This window comes from Oncorhynchus gorbuscha, linkage group LG16 (assembly GCF_021184085.1).
Source record: "Oncorhynchus gorbuscha isolate QuinsamMale2020 ecotype Even-year linkage group LG16, OgorEven_v1.0, whole genome shotgun sequence".
In the NCBI taxonomy this organism is placed as follows: domain Eukaryota; kingdom Metazoa; phylum Chordata; class Actinopteri; order Salmoniformes; family Salmonidae; genus Oncorhynchus; species Oncorhynchus gorbuscha.
The window spans coordinates 27,407,416-27,424,840 of record NC_060188.1 but is presented as its reverse complement, the minus strand read 5'-3'; the positions used below and the strand labels follow the sequence as shown (position 1 = coordinate 27,424,840).

Sequence of the window (17,425 nt, the reverse complement as noted above, 5' to 3'; positions counted from 1 at the left end):
CAGCACTGTTTCAGCAACATTGAAGGTTTTAAATGACATCCACTATGCTCTTGATAAGAAGTTACATTGTGTGTCTGTCTTTATTGATTTGTCGAAGGCTTTTGACACCGTGGACCATGCTGTGTTAGTGGAAAGGTTCAAATGTTGTGGAATTACTGGTCATGCTCTAGACTGGTTTATAAATCACCTATAAAATCGTACACAATGGGCAATGACAGATGGTTGTAAATCTATAGAGGTGTGCTCAGGTGTTCCGCAAGGTACTATTTTGGGCCCACTGTTGTTCATTTTGTATATCAACAACATTGGGGATCTTATTTAAACAGCGGATGTTCATTTTTATGCAGATGACACTGATCTTTATTCAAGTGGTAGTAGTTTATCTTCGGCTTTTGAAAATGCCCAAACAGCATTTAACATCATACAACAGAATCTGTAGGATTTAAAACTGGTTCTAAATTCAGGTAAAACTAAATGCACGCTATTTTCAAATGTCAGGCATGTTACTAATCATGTCATTGCCGCATTGGCAGAACATACTATAGAGCAAGTGTACAAATATTTGTGTGTGTGGGTTGATGATAAGCTGAGCTTCACGGTGCATGTAATGAACTTGATAAGGAAGCTCAAGCTTAGAATAGGTTTTTAATACCGGTATAAGGCTTGTTTTTCTTTTGAGGCCAGGAAGGAGCTGGTACGATGTACATTACTGGCAGTTTTAGATTTGAGTGATGTTATATATATATATATGCAGGCCTCAAACACTACCCTGAGAGCACTAGATTCAGTGTATCATGCAGCCCTCAGGTTCATTACAAATCAAAAACGTCTAACACATCATTGTGATCTCTACAGAGCTGTTGGCTGGTCGTCATTGACCTTGCGTGGGCTTAAACACGGGTATTCACTGATTTATAAGGCCATATTAGGTCAAATGCCATTTTATCTCTGTTCTTTTTTTAGTCAGGTCTGTAAATAAATATCAATTACAATCCCATTCTCATGTGCTTCTAACAGTACCAAAAATTAGAACAGGTCATGGTAGAAATAGTTTTAGTTACTTAGCTCCCTGGTCCAGGAACTCTCTCCTGAACATTTAAAAATTTGATGATCTTGTTTCGTTGGTGGAGTTTAAACACTTGATCGATGTATATATCATAGAAGAGTGTAATTGTCTTTAGGACAGCTGTTTTTAGTCAAGTAAAATGTTTTTGTTGTACTGTGTGTTTATAGTTTTGTTCAATGTTGTGTTAGTGTATGTAAATTGTTTTGTCTGAAACGTTGTTCCCCCTGCTGCTATTGGACCAGGTCTCTCTTGGAAAAGAGATATTATCTCAATGAGAAAAACCTGGATAAATAAAGGTCAAATAAAAAATAAATATTCTATTTGCTGCCTTGCTTTGTCTACATGCTCTCACCTTTGCAGTACTGGAGCACTGTCTGCATAGCACACCTCCTCTCATTCGCCCAGCGGATACAGACTGAGCCAGTGGTCTGACTGTCCTCAGGCTCACCTGCCTGCCACAGATACAGCTCCATACAGTTATCCAGCAGGAACAGGGCTGGAGAGGGATGAGAGAGAAAGACAGAGAGAGAGAAAGAGAGAGAGAGTGAGTGAGAGGGAGAGAGAGAGAGAAAATGTGAGCGAAAGAGAGAGAGAGGGAGAGAGAGAGAGAGAAACAGCAAGCGAGAAAGAGAGGGGGAGAGAGAGAGAGGGAGAGAAACAGAGAGAGAGAGAGAGAGAGAGAGAGAGAGAGAGAGAAACAGTGAGCCACAGAGAGAGAGGGAGAGCGAGAGAGAGAAACAGCGAGCGAGAGAGGGAGAGAGAGAAACAGCGAGAGAGGGAGAGAGAGAGAGAAACAGAGAGAGGGAGAGAGAGAGAAACAGAGAGATGGAGAGAGAGAGAGAGAAACAGAGAGAGAGGGAGAGAGAGAGAGAGAGAGAAACAGCGAGCGAGCGAGCGAGGGAGAGAGAGAGAGAAACAGCGAGCGAGCGAGAGAGGGAGAGAGAGAGAGAAACAGCGAGCGAGAGAGGGAGAGAGAGAGAGAGAAAGGGAAAGAAAAGGAGGGTGAGAAAGGGAAAGAAAAGGAGGGATATTAGGTGAGTGTTTTGTACCTCGAGTCCTCGTGATAACAATGGAAGTTGTGTTTATGAGTGCGTGCATGCATACGTGTGTGTTTGGGCTTTGAGCGGACACTCACCTGGCTGTGGCACAAAGTACAGGCTCTCCTGGACAAAGGGCATCGCCATGACAACCCCTGGCAACCGTGCAGGGCTCTGCAGCTCCTCCCCCTGGAAGGTTCCGGAACGGCCACTCAGATGGAAGAGGCGTGGCGTGAAGTTATACTTCCCTGGATCTGAGAGATAACAACACACAGCATCTCATCACATCAACCTCTCAACCTTCCAGCACTCAGTCAGGTTCAGCTGGTGTAAACCTTCTTACATTAGTCATATGTGTGTTCATTTAAAAAGAAGACATTTAAATGCAGGGCCGTGAAACGTGCCCCCTTTGTCATTTTCTCTACTTTTGCATATTTTTTGTCAGAACTTCAATCAAAACCTAATATTATATAAAAGGAACCTGAGTTTACAAATAACACAAAAATGTATACTTATTGTATATATTTAATTAACTAAGTCATGCAACATCCAATTCCCCTGTGTGAAAAAGTAATCTCAATTGGGATTAGGTCTGGACTTTGACTAGGTCATTTCAAAACTTCAAATTTGTTGCTTTTTAGCCATTTTCGTGTAGACTCGATTGTGTGTTTTGGATCATTGTCTTGCTGCATGACCCAGCTGTGCTTCAGCTTCAGCTCACAGATGGATGGCCTGACCTCCTGTAGAAGTCTCTGATACATGTCTACATAGAGCCATGGCGACATGGAACTCTATTCCACATCAGGTAACTGGTGCAAGCAGTAGAATCAGGTTTAAAAAGCAGGCACAGGTAAAAATACCCAGCGGGGACTGTGCGGTACAGACACACGCATACACATACATTGTGATATTGTTGTATGGTGGTAGTGAACATTTTGTGTTGTGGATATGTGGTGGTGTAGGGATGTTATATGATGTCCTGTTTTATCTTTACCTCATTCAGTACAAACATAGTTCACTGTTTTATATGTAATGTGGTGTGCTTTGGACCCCAGGAAGTGTAGCTGCTGCCTCAGGAGCAGGAAGCACCTGGAAGCACCTGGATGATCATCAAGACTCTTGGAAGAATGTTTTATGGACAGATGATTCAAAAGTCTAACTTTTTGGACGACATGGGTTCCATTATGTCTGGCTAAAACCAAACACTGCATTCCACAGTAAGAGCCTCATACCAAAGGTCATGCATTGTGGCAGTAGTGTGATGGTTTGGGGGATGCTTCGCTGACTCAAGTCCTGGAGGAATTCCGCTCTGTATCAGAGAACTCTACAGGAGAATCTCAGGCCATCTGTCTGTGAGCTGAAGGGCAGATGAGTCATGCTGCACGACAATGATCCAAAACACATATAAGCAAGTCTACATGAAAATGGCTAAAAAGCAACACATTTTACAGACCTAATCCCAATTGCCTAGTCCAGACCTAATCCCAATTGCCTAGTCCAGACCTAATCCCAATTGCCTAGTCCAGACCTAATCCCAATTGCCTAGACCAGACCTAATCCCAATTGAGATGTTGTGGCAAGACTTGAAATGAGCAGTTCATGCTTGAAAACCCACAAATATTGCTGAGTTTCAGCAGTTCTGCATGGAAGACTGGGCCAAAGTTCCTCCACAGCGATGCGAGTGACTGATCAAAAACTACAGGAAGCGTTTGCTTAGAGTCATTGCAGCTAAATGTGGCCAAACCAGTAATTGAGTGTAAGGGGGCAATGACTTTTTCACACAGGGGCATTGTGTGTGGCATAACTTGGTTTATTAAATAAATGAAATAAGTATGTCATTGTTATGTTATTTGTTCACTCAGGTTCCCTTCATCTAATATTAGGTTTTGCTTGAAGATCTGATAACATTCAGTATCAGAAATATGCAAAATAGAGAAAATTAGAATGGGATCAAATACTTTTTCACGGCACTGTATTTGAATGTGTGTTTTGTTCAGGTATGAACAGGAGCTGAGAGGTGTGTTTTGTTCAGGTATGAACAGGAGCTGAGAGGTGTGTTTTGTTCAGGTATGAACAGGAGCTGAGAGGTGTGTTTTGTTCAGGTATGAACAGGAGCTGAGAGGTGTGTTTTGTTCAGGTATGAACAGGAGCTGAGAGGTGTGTTTTGTTCAGGTATGAACAGGAGCTGAGAGGTGTGTTTTGTTCAGGTATGAACAGGAGCTGAGAGGTGTGTTTTGTTCAGGTATGAACAGGAGCTGAGAGGTGTGTTTTGTTCAGGTATGAACAGGAGCTGAGAGGTGTGTTTTGTTCAGGTATGAACAGGAGCTGAGAGGTGTGTTTTGTTCAGGTATGAACAGGAGCTGAGAGGAATATGTTTTGTTCAGGTATGAACAGGAGCAGGTATGAACAGGAGCTGAGAGGTGTGTTTTGTTCAGGTATGAGCAGGTATGAACAGGAGCTGAGAGGTGTGTTTTGTTCAGGATGAGGTGTGTTTTGTTCAGGTATGAACAGGAGCTGAGAGGTGTGTTTTGTTCAGGTATGAACAGGAGCTGAGAGGTGTGTTTTGTTCAGGTATGAACAGGAGCTGAGAGGTGTGTTCAGTACCTTGCAGCATGCAGTCATAGGTCTTCCTGTCCTGCTGCCCAATAGCGTTCCAGAACTCCACAGGCTCCGCCCCTTCCTCCACTTCCTGCACCCTCGAAAGGCTATCACTGCTGAGGCCCAGTTCAGGAGGGCACCTAACACAGAGACCGCAGAAAGCACACATAACCACATATTAATACTGTTTGCATTCCAACGAATGAATACATACAGAAGCACAATAACACATCCATGAAGGGAAACTTACATCTGAGTGAGTCGCTCCACAGCCCTCTTACCCGCCTCCCGGGAGCTGGCGTGGACCTTACAGCCGTACCACAGGTAGAGAGCCCCCTGTTGACTGTTGAGCAGTATGAGAGAACCTCGGGAGCGCAGGCCGCCACAGCTACAGTCCACCTCCAACAGACTGGCCTCCTCAGGCAGCTCCCCACGCACACAGAACAGACGCCAGACCCCTGCAAGACACAGAGAGAGTGCAGTGAGGAACACACATCTATGCAGAACACAGACACACAACCAGACACACACACCACCTAAATCAGAGGAGGTAAAGCCAAGGTAATATCCCACCTGTGTTGTTGGTGGTGTCCGCTCGGCAGCCTTTGTGGATGACCAGACCTCCCTGGAAGAGCTGAAGGAAACACGGAGGCTCCTGCCCCTGAGGCACCATCACCTTCAACAGGACAACAACAACACAGGTAGAAACATCCGTCAGAGAGCCAACTGTACTCAACAGCAATAACACTGGTTAAACTCAGGCCTCTGAAATGCTAGGCAGGTTTAACCATAGACATCCTAAAACGTGCATGTTCTATATGTGACTCTATGGTTTTAACTGAGGCTATGGGTGGTTTAAGAGTTTAATTGGAAGAACCACCCACCTCTGTTCCCTCATGACTCCTGAGTGCAGACGCGCCTCGCCCATTGATACTGGAGTGCCGGCCCTGCCAGATGAAGACAGCAGAGCACTCCCTCCCAGGCTGCCCGCTTTCATCCGCTGGGCTGAGAGTATAGGTCCAGCGGATCAGGTAAGTGTCTCCTTCATGAAGCTGCCCTGGGCTCTCCAGCTGGGCCTCGCTGTCCTCAAACTCCTGAATGTGCCAGGTATCCACGGAAACAGTGCTCAGCTCCACCTGCCGCCCGTCCTCCAGGGGTACGACCCCATGCCCCCTCCGAACGTCCACCCCCTCCAGGACTGTAGAGACCACCCCGTCCCCTGGCAGCGCCACCCCCTGCCCTGCCACCAGCGCCTTGGCATCGCACGCACACAGAGACACACACTCTATCTGCTGCTGGGGCAGGGTGGCATGGCAGTCTGCACTGTCTGTCCACACTGGCATGGCAGTCTGCACAGAGAGACACAGTAGAGAGAGGAAGGGAGAGGAGAAATACAGTCAAAAAAGACCAGGCATCTTTCTCACAGTCACTCTGAATCTGTACAGGATGGGTCCTATTTGGCTTTGAGTCGTGTGTTTCGCACATTGACTCGGGACCGGTATCCCCTGTATATAGCCTCGTTATTAGTATTTTATTGTTGCTTTTTTAAAACTTTTTAAAAAACTTTAGTTTATTTAGTAAATATTTCTTGACTTGGCCTGTAAGTAAGCATTTCACGGTAAAGTCTACAGCTGTTGTATTTAGCACGTGACAAATACAATTTGATTTAATCTTTCTGTAACTAACCTGTGCCTCCTCTACCACCATTGCAGCCGTCTCCTCCTTATCTGCAGCCCAGTCCAGAAACTTCTCCCTGAAGAGGGCTGTCTCCTTGTGCTCAGAGACACAGCCAAACAGGGCCCAGTTGGGCCGTCTTTCACCTTGCCTGTACACAAATCACACACATAATGTATCAATGAATACAACAGTATGTATGTAAATGAGGTATTTTACTATGTAAGCGCCTGTGTGGTGTGTACCTACGGCTGTATGCTGGGGTTGCAGTGTGTGGGGTCCAGTGGGTTGACCCTACAGTTGCTATAGTCGTAGGGACCACCCCACACCTGCTGGGCCAGCTGTACAGCCACACTCCTGTCACCAGGGGCAACATCCTTCCCATGCCACAGGTACACCTCGCTGCCAAAGTCAAACACCAGGGCCTGGTAGAGAGACAAGGGAACAAACAGAGACAGAGAGACAGAGGCAGAGAGAGAGAACCATTCAGAGATCAGATTCTATCTGTAGTGTTGAAAATCACACACACGAGTAGACAGGTGGCATTCCAGTTTATAATCTTTGTTTTGAGTTAAAACCCATTGATTGATATGTAGCACCAAGGCAGCAATGGCTGAGAAGCCACAGAAACACACAGGGGGATCCAGAGAGGGACTGACCTCAGTGGATCCCAGTAGGGAGACAGTAGGGATGGCTGCCCAGGCCTGCTCATGGGGTACTAGTCTGTTCTCCACCAGCCTGTACAAACAGTTAGACTCCACCACCCCACTCTCATACAGCTCATCCTCTTCTGGGGCTCCCGCTCCTACAGGGAACACAAACATATACGATCACACCAACAGTACACAAAGACAGATGCAAATGGCCACTTACTGGTTGCTTGCATACTTACGTTCTTGGTTTCTTACTTACTGACTGACTTACTTACTTACTGACTGACTTAGTTTACTGACTGTTTGACTAACTTTGTTTACTGACTGACTGACTGGACTGACTGACTGGACTGACTTATAGTTTACTGACTGACTAACTTAGCTTACTGACTGACTGACTAACTTCGCTTACTGACTGACTAACTTAGCTTACTGACTGACTGACTAACTTCACTTACTGACTGACTAACTTAGCTTACTGACTGACTGACTGGACTGACTTATAGTTTACTGACTGACTGACTGGACTGACTTATAGTTTACTGACTGACTGACTAACTTAGCTTACTGACTGACTGACTTAGTTTACTGACTGACTTAGTTTACTGACTGACTGACTTATAGTTTACTGACTGACTGACTTATAGTTTACTGACTGACTGACTTATAGTTTACTGACTGACTGACTAATTTAGCTTACTGACTGACTGACTAACTTAGCTTACTGACTGACTGACTTAGTTTACTGACTGACTGACTAACTTAGCTTACTGACTGACTAACTTAGTTTTCTGAATGACTGACTAACTTAGCTTACTGACTGACTGACTTAGTTTACTGACTGACTGACTTATAGTTTACTGACTGACTGACTAACTTAGCTTACTGACTGACTAACTTAGTTTTCTGAATGACTGACTAACTTAGCTTACTGACTGACTGACTGACTTAGTTTACTGACTGACTGACTTATAGTTTACTGACTGACTGACTTATAGTTTACTGACTGACTGACTTAAAGTTTACTGACTGACTGACTTATAGTTTACTGACTGACTGACTAATTTACGTTCTTGGTTTCTGACTGACTGACTAACTTAGCTTACTGACTGACTGACTTAGTTTACTGACTGTTTGACTAACTTGTTTACTGACTGACTGACTTAGTTTACTGACTGACTGACTTATAGTTTACTGACTGACTAGCTTACTGACTGACTGACTTAGTTTACTGACTGACTGACTTATAGTTTACTGACTAACTTAGCTTACTGACTGACTGACTTAGTTTACTGACTGACTGACTTAGTTTACTGACTGACTGACTTATAGTTTACTGACTGACTGACTTATAGTTTACTGAATGAATGACTGACTAACCTAGCTTACTGACTGACTGACTGACTTAGCTTACTGACTGACTGACTTAGTTTACTGACTGACTGACTTATAGTTTACTGACTGACTGACTTATAGTTTACTGACTGACTGACTTATAGTTTACTGACTGACTGACTTATAGTTTACTGACTGACTGACTAATTTAGCTTACTGACTGACTGACTAACTTAGCTTACTGACTGACTGACTTAGTTTACTGACTGACTGACTAACTTAGCTTACTGACTGACTAACTTAGCTTACTGACTGACTGACTAACTTAGTTTTGACTGACTGACTTATAGTTTACTGACTAACTTAGCTTACTGACTGACTGACTTAGTTTACTGACTGACTGACTTATAGTTTACTGACTAACTTAGCTTACTGACTGACTGACTTAGTTTACTGACTGACTGACTTATAGTTTACTGACTGACTGACTTATAGTTTACTGACTGACTGACTTATAGTTTACTGAATGAATGACTGACTAACTTAGCTTACTGACTGACTGACTTAGTTTACTGACTGACTGACTTACTAACTTAGCTTACTGACTGACTGACTTAGTTTACTGACTGACTGACTTATAGTTTACTGACTGACTGACTTATAGTTTACTGACTGACTGACTTATAGTTTACTGAATGAATGACTGACTAACTTAGCTTACTGACTGACTGACTTAGTTTACTGACTGACTGACTTACTAACTTAGCTTACTGACTGACTGACTTAGTTTACTGACTGACTGACTTATAGTTTACTGACTGACTGACTTATAGTTTACTGACTGACTGACTTATAGTTTACTGACTGACTGACTAATTTAGCTTACTGACTGACTGACTAACTTAGCTTACTGACTGACTGACTGACTTAGTTTACTGACTGACTGACTAACTTAGCTTACTGACTGACTAACTTAGTTTTCTGAATGACTGAATAACTTAGCTTACTGACTGACTGACTTAGTTTACTGACTGACTGACTTATAGTTTACTGACTGACTGACTAACTTAGCTTACTGACTGACTAACTTAGTTTTCTGAATGACTGACTAACTTAGCTTACTGACTGACTGACTTAGTTTACTGACTGACTGACTTATAGTTTACTGACTGACTGACTTATAGTTTACTGACTGACTGACTTAAAGTTTACTGACTGACTGACTTATAGTTTACTGACTGACTGACTAATTTAGCTTACTGACTGACTGACTAACTTAGCTTACTGACTGACTGACTTAGTTTACTGACTGACTGACTAACTTAGCTTACTGACTGACTGACTTAGTTTACTGACTGACTGACTTATAGTTTACTGACTAACTTAGCTTACTGACTGACTGACTTAGTTTACTGACTGACTGACTTATAGTTTACTGACTAACTTAGCTTACTGACTGACTGACTTAGTTTACTGACTGACTGACTTAGTTTACTGACTGACTGACTTATAGTTTACTGACTGACTGACTTATAGTTTACTGAATGAATGACTGACTAACTTAGCTTACTGACTGACTGACTGACTTAGCTTACTGACTGACTGACTTAGTTTACTGACTGACTGACTTATAGTTTACTGACTGACTGACTTATAGTTTACTGACTGACTGACTTATAGTTTACTGACTGACTGACTAATTTAGCTTACTGACTGACTGACTAACTTAGCTTACTGACTGACTGACTTAGTTTACTGACTGACTGACTAACTTAGCTTACTGACTGACTAACTTAGCTTACTGACTGACTGACTAACTTAGCTTACTGACTGACTGACTTAGTTTACTGACTGACTGACTTATAGTTTACTGACTAACTTAGCTTACTGACTGACTGACTTAGTGTACTGACTGACTGACTTATAGTTTACTGACTAACTTAGCTTACTGACTGACTGACTTAGTTTACTGACTGACTGACTTATAGTTTACTGACTGACTGACTTATAGTTTACTGAATGAATGACTTATAGTTTACTGAATGAATGACTGACTAACTTAGCTTACTGACTGACTGACTGACTTAGTTTACTGACTGACTGACTTATAGTTTACTGACTGACTGACTTATAGTTTACTGAATGAATGACTGACTAACTTAGCTTACTGACTGACTGACTTAGTTTACTGACTGACTGACTTACTAACTTAGCTTACTGACTGACTGACTTAGTTTACTGACTGACTGACTTATAGTTTACTGACTGACTGACTTATAGTTTACTGACTGACTGACTGACTGACTGACTGACTAACTTAGCTTACTGACTGACTGACTTAGTTTACTGACTGACTGACTTACTAACTTAGCTTACTGACTGACTGACTTAGTTTACTGACTGACTGACTTATAGTTTACTGACTGACTGACTTATAGTTTACTGACTGACTGACTGACTGACTAACTTAGCTTACTGACTGACGTACCTAAAAGGGAGTTCTGGTTGTTTTAATAGGATTTTCACATAGTTTGTCTACTGAGGGTGTGTCAGAGTGGTTGGTGACTAGTTCTAGTCCGACCTCCGTATTGTGTCTTTCCTCCCAGAAGGTTCCAGAAGTCAGAGGCCAGGCTGTTGTCAGTATTGACCCCCTCCTCTAGGTGGATGACCTCACAGGCCAGGCAGCCCAGGTCCCCCTGTGTCTGGATCAACGAGGCCAGCTCTGACGCCTGGACAGAGACAGCAGAAGACAGGCAAACATCATCACCAGTTATAACAGACATGAATCAGTGGCTTCACATTGTGTTAAACTGAAGAATGTTAAATGTACTTCAATGGTATTATTCAAAAGTCATATATAGTTTGAATTACAGACGAATAAGACGCCCAATGGGAATCCCTCATGAACAATACAAGACAGGGATCTAGCGAGTAGACCGTCAGTACGTGATACAATGCGTGTGTCGCGTGGAAGTCGTACCTTGGCTTTCTCTGTGGCGTTGGCGAACTCTCCGCTCCAGAGGATGCAGTGAGTGGGTGTGACCAGCAGGAAGCAGTCTCCACTGTTCAGAGACCTGGCTGTGGGCTCCACCAGACGCACTTGTACATGATGCCAACCTGGCACCGTAGAAGACACACTCACACATGTTGAATAGAGAATTTGTATCCACACACGCACATGCACACGTACACACTCATAAACGCAATCATATGAATGCACACACACACAATCTGTGCTGACCTTTGATGTGAATGAGCATGAGGTTGCTGATGGGCAGGTTGTTGCTGTTCCTCACTGATTCTGTGGAAGTGACATCACGCAGGTGGACGTTACTGAAGTCCTCTGTACTGGCCAGACCTGCTAGAGTTCAGACATGGGACAGAGAGATCAGAGATGAGAAAGTCGTAAACAGTATATAAGAAGACTGATGAAAGAAAAGAGAGAAAGAGAGAGAGGAGAGAGAGAGAGAGAGAGAGAGAGAGAAAAAAAATAGAGAGAAAGAGAGAGAGAGAGAGAAAAATAGAGAGAAGAGAGAGAGAGAGAGAGAGAGAGAGAGAGAGAGAGAGATCTCTCTGGTATATGTTAACATCACTCACACTTCTCCACTTGTGTCCTGTTAGTGTTCACGGTAGCCATGGTGATTCTCTCTCCCATGAAGTCCTGTCTGATGTCATCGCGGGCCACCAGAGCACGCAGAGGGTTCCGGGAGCCCTGGGTCCTACGGGACGGACGCACCGACCGCCTGTGCTGCGCTACTTCTGATGTCAGCCTGCACACACACACACACACACACACACACACACACACACACACACACACACACACACACACACACACACACACACACACACACACACACACACACACACACACACACACACACACACACACACACACACACACACACACACCACAAAGGGGCATTAAGACACAAACACAGGCAATGAACACACTCATACAATTAGATAGAAGTGTACATGTAAACACATACACACAGCCCCCCCCACACACACACACAAACAAACTCACATGGGTGTGTTGGTCTGGCAGAGGGCACTCAGGTCCTGTTCTGGGTCAGTTCCAGTGGCAGCTCCAGCCCCAGCAGGGAGGGCAGAGGGTGAGTGGGGAGACACCTCCCTGTAGAAACCGCCACATGTCTCCTGGTCATCAGGGGTCATGACCTCCTTCTCCCCCACTGAGGTCACCTCCAGAGGTGTGTCCTGGGGAGTGGCTGGGGGAGGAGAGGGGGACAACATGAGAGAAGTTACAGGTATTCTACTTCATTAGGATACTCAAAGCATCACTGAGAAAAACACAGTAAGTGATACAATAGACACTAGTGGATAGACTTCCTCTCTTAATCTGAGGTTTGGACAAATCATCCTAGAATAGATAATAAGACATACTATTCAACCGGTCCACAATGGAATCCAGTTTGTCCAGCTTTGTGTCCTCTTCCACCTCCATCTCAGGGTGACTGGAGATCTCTGTTGAGAGGAGAACCAGAGGTCAGGGATAGGATCTACAATCACAAACCAGACACAAACATCTTTTCTCTTTTCTTGATGGGGTATGTTTACCTTCATATGGGCATGCTGTTGCTGTGGCTCCTGTGGAGGGTCTCTTAGTGTGAGATGGAGGGGTCTCATCTATGTCTGATACAGGGGTCACCAAACCTGCAATGGGACAATCCCACACAGGTCTGAGTGAGGAAAGAAAGAGAGAACGAGAGAAAGAGAGAACGAGAGAAAGAGAGACAGAGAAAATGAGAACGAGGGAAACCTCACCTCTTTTCGCCATGCGTCCGGCCACAGTGTACTGGGCTGAGTCGTTGGCGGCTCCTCTCCCTCTGGTCTTCCACTGCTCCTCGCTGTCCTGTAGGGTTCTCATGCGCTCAGCCACCGACGCCTGTGGCAGCTCCTCCGCTTCTACTGGTCTAGTCTGCTGCATGGTCAGAGAACGGGATCAGATGCCATACAGTAACACCTACCAGTATGTGTGTGTGGTTTTTTTGTGTGTATGTGTCACCTTCTGTCTCCATTGGGGCTGAGAGCAGACCTGGGTAGGAGAGGAGACCTCCTGGGCCTCATAGGAAGAGCTGGTCTGAGGAGGGAGAGAAAACAGGATATATGAAGGGGAACTACGTCAACATGTTTCACTGCAGTATCAACACAACTCACATCACAGCACTCAAACAAGTACATTTAAATGGACTATTGAGGGGCAATGGCGTGCAATGGACACACTTCACACTCACACACCTGAACGGGTGCTTGCACACACACTCACCTGATTGTAGCACATGACATATTGAGGTGTACTGTTAGAATAGACAGAGGAAAAGACAGGAACCTGGGAGGAGGATAAAGGAATAAGCCCAGGATTGGGTAGAACAGAATAGAATAGATGTGATATGACTTGAACGAGCAGCATAGTCAACAAACCAGGGTAATAAGTTCGGTTGAAATAACCAAACACAGAGGTTTGTAGGCAATGAGGTGCACTATGTAGGGAATAGGGTGCCACAGAGCCTGCACTCCACTTACCCAGCACTGAGGGTTGACGACTGGTGCATCATGGGAGATCTCATTGTCTTCCTACAGGAGCAGAGAGGGGTGTGGTCAGCAAAGCCAAGAAAAAAAAAAGAGTGTGAGAGGAGCGAGCAGGTGAAAAGAGATGGCAAACAGGAGAAAGAGAGGGTGAAGAGCGATGAGAAAATGTATGGAGGTCTCTCACACACACACACACACACACACACACACACACACACACACACACACACACACACACACACACACACACACACACACACACACACACACACACACACACACACACACACACACACACACACACACACACACCCCAGAGAACTGTCAACACTGTCCAGCTAAGGGGGCCTAATTGGGTCAAGGGGGTGTTCATGGAAGCATCTCAGTCTATCTGTTAACATTCCATGTCATTCAGAGCCATTCAGCCCATTCCTGGGCCTTAGCACCAGTAGAAACTGCACCCATATCTAAGTAAAGCAAGGTAGCTCTCAGTGATTTAATACATAGTAAGATATAGGGCTGGTGTAGAGGTGCTATGATATTAAACACATACCATAGTAAGATATAGGGCTGGTGTAGAGGTGCTATGATATTAAACACATACCATAGTAAGATATAGGGCTGGTGTAGAGGTGCTATGATATTAAACACATACCATAGTAAGATATAGGGCTGGTGTAGAGGTGCTATGATATTAAACACATACCATAGTAAGATATAAGGCTGGTGTAGAGGTGCTATGATATTATGATGCTCTTTTAGTTTCAGTAGAATGGCAAAACTTTAACAAACTCTCAAATTAAGCACTGCTTGCTGAACCAGCCCACACAACATATCTGTTCAACCTTCAAGAACAGATAGGACAGCTAACTAATTCCTCCTACCTGGCCAGGCACAACGGCACCTTTTTACCATTTTCTAAATAAATATCCTATTTCGATATCATTCCTGGGTGGCGTGCGGACAGCATCCCCTCTTATCTCCCCTGTGATAAGGCCCCCTGGTGACCCTCATCCTCCCTTCTTTCCCTGGCTGACAGGTTACACTAAACCCACTGGTTCCAGACAGCCACCCAGAGGATTAGAGATTACAAGTGGAAGCCAGGGCCTTTTCTCTGGGCTGGTGTGTTACAGTGGGGGCCAAGCCATAGTATCACAGGCCCTGAGGGCTAGGGATTGTCTGGGAGCCTCCTGTGGATCTATATATCTATATCTGACTGAGAATGATATGTCCACAGCTGTCCGCTGCTCTGCTTTCCAGGCTAAGACTGGATTTGCCCCACTGTAATTCTGAGCCAACATATTCAAGATGCTAAACACAAGTGTAGACCCAAATCAACTATAAACAGCCAACCAACTGGCTCCGAAACACATGAGCTCAGTCCGTGCGAGATTTCCAATGCAAAACAGTGATGTCAGCATCTATCCACTGTCCACCATTCCCAGTAGCTGCCTGCTCTGACTGAGGTGTGTCTGTGTGTTTAGACTAAAGCGAGGTCCAGTAAAACGGCCGCTGGTCTTACCTTCCTCTGGTCCGCTAAAGTCACCTGGACGTGTTGTCTGGGAGGAGTGTCTCTTCTCACCCTGCCCCACTTCTCCTCCTCTCCCTCCTCCCTGGAAGCATCTGACAGCCTGTACAGAGGCAGAGGGGAGGTCTAAAAAAATAGCCATGCAAATCTCTCTCTCGTGCTCATGCTTGCTCGCACACATGCTCGCAATCTCACACACATATTATTATATTACACACACACACACACACACACACACACACACACACACACACACACACACACACACACACACACACACACACACACACACACACACACACACACACACACACACACACACACACACACACACACACACACACACAAAGACAAACCTTCCATGACACTCAGCAATAGAGATCCCTCTTGCAGCACACAAATGTCAATACACGCTCAGGGTCACAACGTTCCCTCAACGTTCACACACAAACACAATTTAAAAGGCCCGTATGTTGGCTCTGTGTTAATTGTGTACCTGTCTCTCCCAGAGGTGTTCCCAGGGGGGTCCATCTGCTTTCTCTGTTCAGCCAGGGAAGGCCTCTCCTCCTGGGGATGACCCTGCTCTGAGGAGGGCCTGGCTGGGCTACACACGGCCACCGTCTCCCTCCTGTTCCTGTTCCTCTGCCTCCAGGGGGCCGAGGGGGCTGGTCTGTCTCTACAAGGCACTGGTACATTGTCATGTCTTTCTGCCCTCCTCTCCTCCACCTCGTTCCCCCTCTCCCCTCCTCCGTCCTGGTCCTGCTGTCTGTCCTCCCACATTGTGTCTCTGTCTCGGTCCCATACTGGTGCTCCAGAAGCGCTGTTCCTCAGGATGCCTCTGATCTCTCCTGGCTCAGAGTCCCTGCGCAGCTGCTGGCCCTGCTGGGACGGGTCAGGTCCTGTGGCAGGCTCCACATCGGCCCCGGGTCGAGGCTGGGCCTGACGCACCTCACTGGGCCTCAGATTGATGGACCGCTCCTGCTGCCTGTCGGACAAGGTGGGGGACAGACGCAGCGGGGGCAGTCGGATGGGGCCTTTCTGGAGCTGAGGGAGGACAAAGAGAGGAGAATACTGTCAGAGACATGGAGATTATAGATTCTACTCATCACAATAGTGTAAATTAGTATGAAAACTATAAGAAGAAGAGGTTCCTACATATTTCTGAGTCATCCATTTGGACCTGTCTAATTTTAGTGTGATTGAATTGGACGCGAGTGTAGTGTTCCCCTCTGGACAGTGTTATGGTCGATATTGGCTTGATACTGATCAAATAAAACTATTGATCAATCAGGTGCTCACAACAGTTAGAAGCACAGAGTGTGACATTCAGTTTGGTGTACACATACACTTACTCACTCCCTCATGCTCACGTCAACATCCAGTATACACACACACACTCACTCACACTCGCACTCACCTGTGTCACAATCCACATTTCTCAGTTAAAGAATGACACACACGCAATTGCCAATCATCTCTAATATTCCCTCTTCCATTCCTCTGAGGATGTCTTGGTCCCACTCCCACTCACCAGGCTGACCTCGTCCACGGTGATGGGCTGTGTGCGGTAGCGCGCCCCCTTCTGCCTGCGTCTCTCTGGGGGGGCATGGGGAGCGGCATCCCCCAGGTTCCCTGGCAGGGACAGCTTGTTGAACAGAGCCAGCTTCTCGCTCATAGTCAGCTTATTGTTCTCATCGTCCTCCACTGCCTCCGCCTCGGCCTGCACAGCCTGGGCCTCGCCTGATTCTCCTGGCTGGGGGGTGCTGCAGGGATATGGGGTAGATAGGTAGGAGAAAGTGGTGAATGGAAGTCATGGATGAAGAGTTAATAGTTAAAACAGAGAAACAGCCATGTTAATTCAAATGTGGATTGACAGGAACTGGGGAACACAATGTGAGATATTTTTAATGCATGGCAGTAAATCAGTGTTTTAGCCTCCTCTCTGACTGCCCCCTGTTCTAATTAGGGGTATGAATCTCTC

At 45.4% G+C, this 17,425-nt stretch overlaps 1 protein-coding gene across 11 annotated transcripts in view; it reads right to left on the bottom strand.

Annotated features, from left to right (window-relative positions):
- The window catches only part of LOC123999095 (supervillin-like), a 39,329-nt gene that overhangs the window by 2,373 nt on the left and 19,531 nt on the right, over positions 1-17,425 (bottom strand). For 7 of the 11 annotated variants that reach the window (XM_046304495.1, XM_046304493.1, XM_046304503.1 and 4 more), the window contains 23 exons: positions 16,976-17,207; positions 15,941-16,488; positions 15,439-15,547; positions 13,911-13,961; positions 13,654-13,716; positions 13,393-13,467; positions 13,152-13,308; positions 12,945-13,040; positions 12,771-12,851; positions 12,394-12,595; positions 11,961-12,133; positions 11,605-11,724; positions 11,344-11,480; positions 10,945-11,092; positions 7,035-7,180; positions 6,625-6,800; positions 6,388-6,526; positions 5,586-6,050; positions 5,275-5,377; positions 4,952-5,159; positions 4,708-4,841; positions 2,202-2,357; positions 1,419-1,562 (listed from right to left, as the gene is read on the bottom strand). In XM_046304495.1, coding sequence (XP_046160451.1) covers positions 1,419-1,562; positions 2,202-2,357; positions 4,708-4,841; positions 4,952-5,159; positions 5,275-5,377; positions 5,586-6,050; positions 6,388-6,526; positions 6,625-6,800; positions 7,035-7,180; positions 10,945-11,092; positions 11,344-11,480; positions 11,605-11,724; positions 11,961-12,133; positions 12,394-12,595; positions 12,771-12,851; positions 12,945-13,040; positions 13,152-13,308; positions 13,393-13,467; positions 13,654-13,716; positions 13,911-13,961; positions 15,439-15,547; positions 15,941-16,488; positions 16,976-17,207 — 3,863 coding nt within the window. The remainder of the gene's footprint in view (positions 1-1,418; positions 1,563-2,201; positions 2,358-4,707; positions 4,842-4,951; positions 5,160-5,274; positions 5,378-5,585; positions 6,051-6,387; positions 6,527-6,624; positions 6,801-7,034; positions 7,181-10,944; positions 11,093-11,343; positions 11,481-11,604; positions 11,725-11,960; positions 12,134-12,393; positions 12,596-12,770; positions 12,852-12,944; positions 13,041-13,151; positions 13,309-13,392; positions 13,468-13,653; positions 13,717-13,910; positions 13,962-15,438; positions 15,548-15,940; positions 16,489-16,975; positions 17,208-17,425) is intronic. The other 4 variants (XM_046304498.1, XM_046304499.1, XM_046304500.1 and 1 more) reach the window with 4 other exon arrangements.